This window comes from Salvelinus namaycush, chromosome 28 (assembly GCF_016432855.1).
Source record: "Salvelinus namaycush isolate Seneca chromosome 28, SaNama_1.0, whole genome shotgun sequence".
Taxonomy (NCBI): Eukaryota; Metazoa; Chordata; class Actinopteri; order Salmoniformes; family Salmonidae; genus Salvelinus; species Salvelinus namaycush.
This window is the reverse complement of record NC_052334.1, coordinates 8,010,826-8,023,072: the sequence shown is the minus strand read 5'-3', so window position 1 is coordinate 8,023,072 and position 12,247 is coordinate 8,010,826. Positions and strand designations below refer to the sequence as shown.

At 42.5% G+C, this 12,247-nt stretch overlaps 1 protein-coding gene and 1 non-coding gene across 2 annotated transcripts; both read left to right on the top strand.

Annotated features, from left to right (window-relative positions):
- Positions 1-2,706: 2,706 nt before the first annotated feature.
- LOC120023617 (syntaxin-11-like) lies at positions 2,707-4,925 on the top strand. Its single transcript, XM_038967661.1, has 2 exons — positions 2,707-2,816; positions 3,737-4,925. Exon 2 carries the CDS (start codon positions 3,742-3,744, stop codon positions 4,615-4,617), a length of 876 nt encoding a protein of 291 aa, XP_038823589.1. The 5' UTR covers positions 2,707-2,816; positions 3,737-3,741; the 3' UTR covers positions 4,618-4,925.
- Positions 4,926-8,025: 3,100 nt separating this feature from the next.
- trnal-uaa lies at positions 8,026-8,108 on the top strand. The gene has a single exon. It is a non-coding gene; the product is annotated as a tRNA-Leu (tRNA).
- Positions 8,109-12,247: the final 4,139 nt, after the last annotated feature.

Here is a 12,247-nt window from a genome sequence, read left to right as displayed (position 1 = left end):
AAGCCAGGTTCTTTGTAGTAATGGTGCAAGCATGACGGTCATGATTCTGAGGTCAGTGTATTTTCCACGGCACTTGGGGGGCTGCGGTATAGTGCAGTAATCATTGCAACAATATCATCTGGGTGATTTAATTTTTGGGGGGGGGGGGGGGGTACTCCTACATTCAAATTCAAGGCAGCACAGCAAAATATTCATGTGCATATGCAAGTAAAAATGGTCGCACTGTAGAGCCCTGACATCACCAGTCAAAAGTTTAGACACATGTACTCATTCCAGGGTTTTTATACATTGGAGAATAATAGTGAAGACATCAAAACTATGAAATGACATATATGGAATCATGTAGTAACCAATTTTCTTTTAAACAAATCTAAATATATTTTATATTTGAGATTCTTCAAAGAAGCCACCCTTTGCCTTGATGATAGCTTTGCACAATCTTGGCATTCTCTCAACCAGCTTCATGCGGTAGTCAACTGGAATGCATTTCAATTAACAGGTGCCTTGTTAAAAGTTAATTTATGGAATTTCTTTCTTTCATAATGCGTTTTACCAAATAGGGCAATCTTCTGTATACCACCCCTACCTTGTCACAACACAACTGATTGGCTCAAAGACCATGTCCATATTATGGCAAGAACAGCTCAAATAAGCAAATAGAAACAACAGTCCATCATTACTTTAAGACATGAAGGTCAGTCAATCTGGAATATTTCAAGAACGTTGAAAGTTTCTTCAAGTGCAGTCTCAAAAACCATCAAGCGCTCTGATGAAACTGGCTCTCATGTGGACACTCTCTATTTCTCTCTCTCTCTCCCACCTGACTCTATTTCGCCCCGTCTCCCACCTCACTAACTCCTCTCTCTCTCCGTCTCCCAACTCGCTCAGTCCTCTCTCCTGGTCTCCAAACCTCACTCTCTCTCTCTCCGTCTCCCACCTCACTCAGTCCTCTCTCCTGGTCTCCCACCTCACTCTCTATTTCTCCGTCTCCCACCTCACTCACTACTCTCTCTTTGTCTCCCACCTCACTCTCTCCCTCCCCCCTCTGTCTCCCACCTCACTCTCTCCCACCTCACTCTCTATTTCTCTCTCTCCAGATGAAGGACATATTCTGAAACTGCAGGATGCGTTAGATGAGCCTGGAGGAGGATGCTATACCAACGAGACCTTCAGCACTGTGGACCTGGACAACCTGTCTGCCCATACCAGCAGTGACCAGGCAGCAGCGACCCCTGACCACGACCTGAAAAGCATGCTCCTGGAGACCCAGCATGTCTGACAGGAGATCCAACAGATCCAGGACGACGGTGCCCAGCTCCAGGACCAGAACTACCACGTTTTGAACAACACATTGTCGGACGACACCAGTGATGTGATCCGGGACGCCAACGGCATCGCAGCAGACATCAAGGCCAGAGGAGAGGCCTTCTTAGAGGCTACACAGGATGAACAGGGAGCTGGAGGTTCAGCGAGGTAGCACTGACCACGTGGTACACATTGCCCAGAAACAGTACACCAACCTGAGCACCACCTTCAGGGAGGTGATGTGCAGCTACAACGAGACGGAGCTGGTGCGCAGGGAGAACTGTAAGAGACTGATCCAGAGACGGATGAATATTGACTATCTTCAATGCCCTGGCTGATGGGAAGACGGCCCAGTCGGCGCTGACGCAGATCACTAGTAGACACAAAGAGCTGCTGGACCTGGAAACCAGGGGGTTTAGGAGTTTTTTCTGAATGTGCCTATTCTGACAGAGGAACAGGGAGCGGTGCTCAATAACATGGAGACCAACGTACAAAAGACAGAGGCAAATATCGAGGATGTCAGGGTTCAAATGGACAAAGCCAAGAGACATGACAAGAACAATCCCATAAATAAACTGTTCTGTGGCTGCTTTCCATGTTCCAAATGATTGTATATCTGATACATTGTGTATGTGATACATTGAGTTCTATGGGTAGATATCATGAGACAGATCATGAGTTGATATTTGATGCTTCAGAATGGTTGAGCAGAATGGTTGAGCATCTTGATTTGAACGTAAATTATACATTTATTTAAGAAAGAACACTTAAAAACAGCTTTGCACTGTCTGCAATGGGACTGGGAGGTACTATAGGTCTACAAATAAGGCCAGGTACACATAAACAACATGCTCAACCATTCTGAAGCATCAAATATCAACTCATGATCTGTCTCAAGATATCTACCCATAGAACAAGCATTTATTGGAAACAAACAGAAATAATTCAGTGACTGGCTTTGGAAATCACACCGTGGTGCGTAGGACTAGTAGGCCTACCTTCATTGAAAATGCGCAACGGCGCACGCACTACCTATAGCGCAGAGTTTGTTCCACCAATATCATTTAAATATATGAGCAGTATAAAGTACAAAAACAACAAGCTGTTTCCGGTGACATAAAACAACCACAAGATGAAGTGACTAATGTCAATAATGTTTCGAGAGTTTTCAATATGAAAACGTGATCATGTTCTTCTGCTTGTTACACCTGCTACTGCTGCCATGAATAAGCAGCGGTGGGGAACTCCCTCACAGGGATGCATTTACTAGGAATCAAACGGAACCAAACGGGGAGGCAGCTACCTGAATATGTCCAATAAGAAACGTTTTGCCACGGTTTTCTACAGTTTGCCCTAATGAATATACCCCATAAATTAGGTAGTGGGCTGGTTCCTGGCAGACGCAGCTAGATGACAACACAAAGCATAAAGGGGAAATGATTCTCCGAGCTTTTTTCTGTTCTGTTTGAATGCTTTTGTTCTTATAGGGAAGTCTACGGAGGAGATATCAGGTAACGTTTTTTTCTCATTAAGTTTTAAGATGATTCAGTCCTGTTGTTATGTTATCATAGAAGTACGAACGTTTGTGATGAGATGCGTTTTGCTCAGCGAGTTGAGTTTGGGTTGTTGTGAACAAGTGAAATTGTGGGCAGCTTTATTTAATTTGAATGTTAATTATTCCATAAATGTAATGTGTTGCTCTCTGTTGCAATAAATAATGTCGCCAATATTCGTGTCTAGGTTACCTTCACATGTGCTTTGGCCAGACAATTTTGCTATGTTGTTCTGTTTAGGCACAAACAAACTTTACATTTGAAAGAAACTGCTGACAGTAATTTTGCATTCTCTGTTGTACTGTAACAGTAAAACACATGTAACAACTTGAACTATATTATAGAGAGCTGATTAGTAATAACCTACGCCTATAATTAAATGCCTGTAAAGGGTTAAAGGGAGGTAAAGAAACGCCACACATTTGCTCATCCATGTCTTTCAGTGATCAAATTGTTGTGAAAATCGTAACTTATTTTGTTATAGATATCCTGTGAGTCATTGGCCTGTAATATAATACTAACTGATGTATATGTCTGTGTGTACTAGGAAGTCACCACCGCCCAGTGTATGTTCACAGTGTTCTATTGGTTTAGGGATGAGATCCTCAATAGGTGCCACTTCATTTCCTCTTGTAGAATGGTGTTAATTGCGTCCTTGTTTTCTCTGTTTAAATCAGAAATATACTACACTTACAGTTTATGTAGTTAGCTTTTTGAGGAAACAAAATATCAACTTTTCTTAAAAGTTTCTTGTATAACCATGAAGAATTAACTTTATTGCTTGTGTAGGATTTTGCACAACAATATAAATAGGATGGTGATTTGGAGATGACCTACTGAACATGCAGTAAACCTCAAACCTTTTCCTCCCATTCCAGGTAGTATGAGAGACAGACTAGTTGACCTGCAGGGGGTGGCCCCCACTCCTCCAGACACGGATGAAAGGGGTCAGGGCAGCGACGATGAGGGAGAGCTGGAGCAGCAGTCAGTGGTGTTTGAAAGCGAAGATCGGATGGACAGCATCTTCACAGAAGCCCAGTCCATGAGGAAGGAGATTGCTCTGCTCCGGATGGAAGTGAAGCGTCTGGGCAAGCAAAACAGCCGATTCCTCACCTCTGTCCGGCGGATCAGCTCCATCAAACGAGACTCCAACACCCTGGCCAGGGGCATCAAGACCCGGGGGGAGGGCATCTACAGACGGCTGGAGAAGATCGGCATGCAGCACAAACAGCTGGAAGAAGAGGACGGGGCCAATTCTGCCCTGGTCCGCATGGTTCGTTCTCAGTATGTTTCTCTCACCGGGGCCTTCCACGAGGCCATGTCTGAGTACAACCAAGCAGAGATGAGCCAGAGGGAGAACTGCAAGACCCGGATCCAGCGCCAGGCAGAGATCATGGGCAAGGAGGTGACCGGCGAACAGATCGAGGAGATGGTCGAGACGGGGAAGTGGAATGTGTTCTCTGACAACCTCCTGACGGACGGGCGGACGGCACGCTCGGCTCTCACAGAGATCGAGAAGCGGCACAAGGAACTGTTGGACCTGGAGAGTCGAATCAAGGACATCCATGAGCTGTTCTTTCAGATGGCTCTGCTGGTGGAGGAACAGGGGGCCATGGTGGACAACATAGAGGCCAACGTGGCCGCCACTACAGACTTTGTGGGCAAGGGCCAGGTTCAGATCAAGAGGTGTGTGACGTACAAGAAGAAGAGCCTCTGTAGGAGAATGTTCTGTTGTTGTTTCCCTTGCTGCAACAAGTGAGATTGACGGAGACATCAGTGTTGTATTTCAAGTCACTCTTAGAAAAAGGTTTCTTCAAAGGGTTCTCCAATGGGTACAGCCGAAGAACGCTTTTAGGTTCAAGATGGCACCTTTTTTTCCCCCTAAGTGTAGGCTGCCTTTTCCTATCAAGTGTTTTCATGGCCATGAAAATGTACTTGTTTACACAACCGCACACGTATGTACTTGATGCTGAAGATTTTCAGATGTACAGTATATTTGTTTCATACACTGATTGTACAAAAGATTATTGATGTCACTTGTTATCCACTTCAATCAGTGTAGATGAATGGGAAGAGACAGGTTAAAGAAGCCTTGAGACAATTGAGACATGGATTGTGTATGTGTGCCATGCAGAGGGTGAATGGGCAAGACAAAATATTTAAGTGCCTTTGAACGGGGTATGGTAGTAGGTGCCAGGTGCACCGGTTTGTGTGCCAAGAGCTGCAACGCTGCTGGGTTTTTCACACGTGTATCAACAATAGTCAACCACCCAAAGGACATGAACCCTTTCCAGCCAACTTGACACAACTGTGGGCAGCATTGGAGTCAACATGGGCCAGCATCCCTGTGGAATGCTTTCGACACCTTGTAGAGTCCATGCCCCGATTGACTTGAAGGCTGTTCTTTGGGCAAAAGGGGTGCAACTAAATATTAGGCTATTGTTTCTAATGTTTTATGCACTCAGTGTGTATTTAAAAAATATATATTTATACAGTTTGAATGTGACATTTTGTATGTCATGCAGCCTTTGCTTCCTCTCACTGTAGAAGACACAGTTTATATTAACGCCCTTGCCTAGCTGGTGTTAGGAGAAAAGACCCAGTATCTTGATGTCAAACCGCAGACGCTAACATGCAAATGAATAGTGTGATGGGGTGTTCAATGTCTCTGTTGGAAAAAGCTATATGACGCTACAGGCTTTCAGTTAAAATAATAGTGCAGTTCCAATGCTTGTTGCTCCCACTTAGATGTCCTATAACTTTCAACTGTATTGAATGTTGGATTTTACAAGTTATTTATGTTTTATGAGGATATTTTTCATTTTTAAATAAATAATAAATGCTGTATAATGGCCCTTACATTTGTTTTATTGTTACATTTCAGTTCCTTTCTTAGAATTTGAGACAACTGACTGCAACCTCAATGACTCAACTGTATTTTACATTGAGGAAACAAGAATATGCCTCTTAATGTATTATATTGAATGCAGAAATATCTCTAACATAAGTATTCACACCCTTGAGTCAATACTTTGTAGAAGCACCTTTGACAGCGATTACAGCTTTGAGTTGTCTTGCACATCTGGATTTGAGGATTTTCTTCCTAGCATGCTAGCAGATACCCATAGACTTACTCACTGTGTTAATGCTAGTTAGCGTTAGCTTGCAAAACTACTAACTTCCTTCATACTGGACACAGACATAGAAATGGTCTGCACAAGTTCATCTGACTCTGGGGAAGTAGATAAAGGGCCTCACTGCCAAAATCCCGTAGTATCCGGCGGTGGTGACCAGCAAGTCTTTCCAAGGATGTTTAATGGGATTCAAGTCTGGGTTTTGGCTGGGTCACTCAAGGACTCACATTCTTGATCTGATGCCATTCCAGCATTGCTTTGGCTGTGTGCTTAGGGTTATTGTCTTGTTGGAATGTAATTCTTTTCACCAGTCTAAGGTCGTTTGCACTCAGAAGCAGGTTCTCATCAAGGATTTGTATTTGGGTCTATTCATTGTTCCCTCTATCCTTACCAGTCTCCCAGTCCCTGCTGCTGAAAAGTATTCCCATAGCATGATGCTGCCACCACCATGCTTCACAGTAGGGGTGGTGTTAGATGGGTGATGAGCTGTGCCTGGTTTTCTCCAGACATAGTGCTTTGCATTCAGGGCAAAGAGTACAATGTTTGTCTCATCAGACCACAATATTTATCCTTAAGATCTGTCTTTCACGTGACTTTTTGCAAACTCCAGGTGCTTTTCTCATTTGGCCTTCTTGCCCAGTTTGATCGGACGGCCAGCTATGGTAGAATCTGTGTAGTTCCATATTGTCTCAATTTACCAGTGATGGAGACCAATGTGCTCTTGGTAACTTTCAACACTAGAAATAGTTTCATACCCTTCCCCAGATATATGCCTCATCACAATTCTATCTCAGAGATCTACAGACAGTTCCTTGGACTTAATGGTATAGTTTCTGCTCTGACATGCACTGTCAACTGTAGGACCATATATAGACAGGTGTGTTTCTTTTTAAAACATGGCCACAGGTGGATTCCAATCAAGTTGTAGTGACATCTCAATTTTGAGTGTCAGCAAAGGTATGTAAATACTTATGTAAATTAGATATTTCATTTTCAATAAATTAGCAAACATTTCTGCAAACATGTTTTCACTTATATTGTGTGTAGAGGGGTGGGATAAAAAAAAAGAAGTAAATCCGGCCGTAACACAACCAAATATGGAATAAGTCAAGGGATATGATACTTTCTGAAGGCTCTGTATATTATCCAAGAGGCCATTGCTATTTTTACGGTGTCCAGAATGAGTTAATAACGGAGTAATAGAATCCTCCGCAGATCGCAGTGACAATTTTAACATCTGTGTTCCATAACCCCACCAGCAAGTGGGGCAGGCCTATCTCTGTGACAATCACCCAAATCAACCACTGCCCCTTCCCCATAGATATGCAATGGCCCTGTGTAGACGTACAAGGATTGTATGTGTAAACTATATAGTAATAATTACACTAGTCTGTGGGTACAGTATATCAGTATAGGGGCTACAGTATATAATATATAGCACTAAATTCAATAATGCAATGTGTGCCTGATGTTTTAGAACGTGAACTGAAGCAATACATACAATGCTGCTGAAACCTGTGTTTTTTGGATGGACATACTCTGTGTAGAACCCCGTTTAAATAGGCTAGGGCTAGGCTACGGGTAGACGACCTACCTCCTTGGTAGGCTGGTCACATAGTTCTCACCAATGAAGTAATTTCCTATATGTTGACTTTAGATCAAGGGAAAATAAGACAAACTGCATCATTCAAGTGACTGCATAATTGACTGTATTAGTTTGATAGAACACATTGTCAAACGTTTTATTTGCTGCGACTGTCAATCATTTTTGTCAACATAAATGTCAGGCTACAAAATAAGCTACCCTTATGGTCAATCAAATTGACAGTTGACTTGCAACATTGTTACAATAATGGACTGTCAGAGTAGCTTTGATGATCACAGTGGTAGCCGCAGCGTAGACATGTGATAGCGTCGATTGTTGTTGTTACGACGGATTGTTACATTGTTGCGAGTAACAGAACATAAAATAAAACAATAACATTTTGCAATATAATATATATAACGTGTTATTTTGACACTACTTTACGCCAACCAGGATGGCCGAGTGGTTAAGGCGTTGGACTTAAGATCCAATGGACATATGTCCGCGTGGGTTCGAACCCCACTCCTGGTATAGTGCCCAACATTTTTATGAAATAGTTAATCTTACTAATGTCAAGATGATGATTTTCAACGTTCACACTAACTAGTAGGCTACTTACTACTTAATGTGCGGAAAATGTATCAACAACCTGGAAGCTGCAGCGTTTTGGATGACACCGCAGGACAGTAGATCAAACCACGCCCCTCGACTGAAAAAATCCCGCTATTATACTATTATTCTCATTCATGTTCGCTGGTGTAAGAGGTATTGAGTTTGAATTGTATTAGGTGGTATATATATAATATATATATGACAGAGTTAAAAAAAAACAAAAAAACAAAGCTGAACAATGCATTTATTAGACCCCAGAATATATTATTGGATGACATGACTAGAGACGTGAATACCTTTTATCTTCTAAATAACTGAAATGGTCCATGCACACAGTGTGGTGAAGAAGGCGCAACAGGGCTTCTCCAACCTCAGGAGGCTGAAAAAAAGTGGCTTGTCACCAAAAACCCTCACTAACTTTTACAGGTTCACATTTGAGAGCATCCTGTCGGGCTGAATCACCACCTGGTACTGCAACTCTCCAGGGGGTGGTGCGGTCTGTACAACGCATCACCGGGGGCAACCTACCTGCCCTCCAGGACACCTACAACCCCGATGTCACAGGAAGGCAAAAAAATATAATCAATGACAATATCCACCTCCACTACCTGTTCACCCCGGCGAGGTCAGTACAAGTGCATCAAAGCTGGTACAGAGAGATAAAAAAAAACAGCTTCTATCTCAAGGCCATGAGATTGTTATACAGCCACCACTAGCACAGAGATATCATTGGCCACTTTAATAATGCCACTTGAAGAATGTTTACATATCTCGCATTACTCATCTCATATGTATATACTGTATCCTTCACTATCTATTCTTTACTATCTATTGCATCTTAGCCGCTGTCACTGCTCATCCATATATTTTATACTTATATATTCTCATCCCATTCCTTTACTAGATTGTGTGTATTAGGTTTTGTTGTGGAATTTGTTAGATATTACCTGTTAGATACTGCTGCACGGTCAGATTTAGAAGCATAAACATTTCGCTACACTTGCAATAACATCTACTATCCATTTGTATATGATCAATAAAATACATTTTTATTTGATTTAACTATTTTGAGCTTTTATTTATTTACATCATGTGAGCCAGAAGATGTCAGTGTTGCACAGAATAACCTTCTAGTTGGGATCATATTTTCTCTAGCTCGGATAGTGACATTTTAACATCAACATCCTGGTATTACTGCATAACTTAATAAAATGTACAACCATTGTGAGAAATGCCTTTTACATTCATTGTCCTGCCAACCTGAATTTGAACTAAGGCAAAGTCAGCTATGTTGTGCCAGAAATAGTTCTCCAGTCAGCTCTGCTGTGCCCGTACATACAGCCTATGACTGGGCTAGCCCTGATACATGCCTGTTGACTCCTATGCTTTGCGGCGTCTACTTCGGCCACGTATCAGGGCTGGGCTATACTAGTGTCCTAACTTTACACCAGTAGAGGTAGGAGACAGTTCTCGCCCATTCAGTCAGTTCTGTTGGTCCTTCAGTCAGTTGTGCTGGGCCTAAACATTATATGGCTGGGCTAGCCTGGTGGTGTAGAGGTAAGAGGCAGTACAGTACCAGCCTGTATCTGGAAGGCCCTGGATGTGGTGGCTGGGGATTTGTTCACTGGTCTGACTCATTGAGATGGGCTGGCTGCTCTGGCTGTTGATGTGGATAGCCTGGGCCTGACCCTTCTCTCTGGTCATCTGATCCGGTATGGGGCCGTGGTCCTGAATGGGTGTCCCTTCGCAATCCGTGATAGTTTGCACGCCCTGCCACATCCGACGAGCGTCAGAGCCGGTATAGTAGGTTTAGATCTTATAACGTCACATGGCGAGACCCAGATGCAGACACAGGAGGCAGATGGTTTGAATCTCTGATATGTATTAGAATACAAGGGGCAGGCAATAGGCAGGTTGAGGAGAGACAGAATTTCATCAAATCTAAATCAAACTTTATTTGTCACATGCGCCGAATACATTAACCAGGTCAGAGTCCGAAAGGTACAGGGGGGCAGGCAGGCTCGAGGTTAAGGCAGGCTGAACGGTCAGGCAGAATGGGAAGGCAGGCGGGCTCAGTGTCAGGGCAGGCAGAACAGGTCGGAACCAGGAGGGCTAGAAAACAGAGACTAGGAAAAACAGGAGCACGGAAAAACACACTGGTAGGCTTGACAAGCCAAGACAAACTGGGAACAGACAGAGAGAACACATGTATAAATACACTGGGGATAATAGGGAAGATGGACGACACCTTGAGGGGGGTGGAGACAAGCACAAAGACAGGTGAAACAGATCAGGGTGGAGTGAAGACAAGCACAAAGACAGGTGAAAAAAGATCAGGGTGTGACAGATCTTTCTCCTTTATTGACGCTTTGGCTGTTTGATGGTTTGTCGGAGGGGCGATTTCTTCTTAGTGGCACGCTCCTTAAATGGCAGCTCTAACCTTTAGGTCCTGGCGCTTGCTGGACTTTCTTGGGCGCCCTGAAGCCTTCTTCACAACAATTGAACCGCTCTCCTTGAAGTTCTTGATGATCCGATAAATGGTTGATTTAGGTGCAATCTTACTGGCAGCAATATCCTTGCCTGTGAAGCCCTTTTTGTGCAAAGCAATGATGATGGCACCTGTTTCCTTGCAGGTAACCATGATTGATAGAGGAAGAACAATGATTCCAAGCACCACCCTCATTTTGAAGCTTCCAGTCTGTTATTCGAACTCAATCAGCATGACAGAGTGATCTCCAGCCTTGTCTTCGTCAACACTCACACCTGTGTTAACAAGAGAATCACTGACATGATGTCAGCTGGTCCTTTTGTGGCAGGGCTGAAATGCAGTGGAATGTTTTTGGGGGATTCAGTTCATTTGCATGGCAAAGAGGGACTTTGCAATTCATCTGATCACCCTTCATAACATTCTGGAGTATATGAAAATTGCCATCATACAAACTGAGGCAGCAGACTTTGTGAAACTTTATATTTGTGTCATTCTCAAAACTTTTGGCCACGACAGTACATTTATTCACTCTGTAATAGGGTTGGATCCTATATGCTACTTTTATTGTCCTGTAAATGGTTCAGTGCTTATAATTTAGGCTGTGTGTAGAATGGGGCATAAAGGAAATTACCTCTAATAAATTACTACTAGATTATATTGATAAGGAAAACAGCATACAAATTTGGCTTGTGTATTCATTTGACAATTTATGATATAACACAATGGATGGCTAATTCGTCATACTGCATTGATATTTGATATTATTTATAACGTGTTACGCTTTGTTTTGTTTGAATGTTTTGCATGCCAACGGTGGTTCCATGTGCTGTGCCTAAGAATGAAGACAAAAGAGTTCAACAGAGTAAAGAACACACACTGGAAGTGCAGTCTTTGTTGTTGAAAATGTATGCTATACCCCATCCACACTGAAGAGGCTCTGACATGTACATCAACCAGGGTTAAAGAGAAAGTTAACACTGTGAAATGTTTCATAATTAATTTAAATTAAGTGTCTTGACATGTTGGAAAAGATTAAAGGTCTACAATTTGTTTAATTTGTCAATATTATATTTTTATTTGCTGGGCACTACTGTGGTTACATGTTCAGTATATGTATTGACCAACAAACCCACTGCAGCCTACCTCACTAGTTCACGCTCCATCCCTGCTTTGGACAAGTAATAGCATGACTCTCGTACTTTGCCCTTTTCCTTTAGGGTTGATATTAACGACGAAAGGAGATATCTGTCTGTCTCCTATTGTACTGTGGGAAAATAAGAAACAGGGAAATTAAGTACTTAACTACCAATTATTGTAGATAAATATTAAAGAAAAGGGTAAACACTGGACTGAACCCCCTAATTGTCAAACTAATAATAATGTACAACAATATAGAAGATAATTAACTAGAGGTTATGCAATATGGGTGTATATCTACTGCATGCTTCTTAGGTGTGTAATTGACATGGCCAAGGAGCTATTGCAAATTTGAAACTAGGAAAAATGTACGTTACACCGCATGATTTTACAGTACACAAGAATGTGCAATATAGAAGGGTAGTCAGCGGAC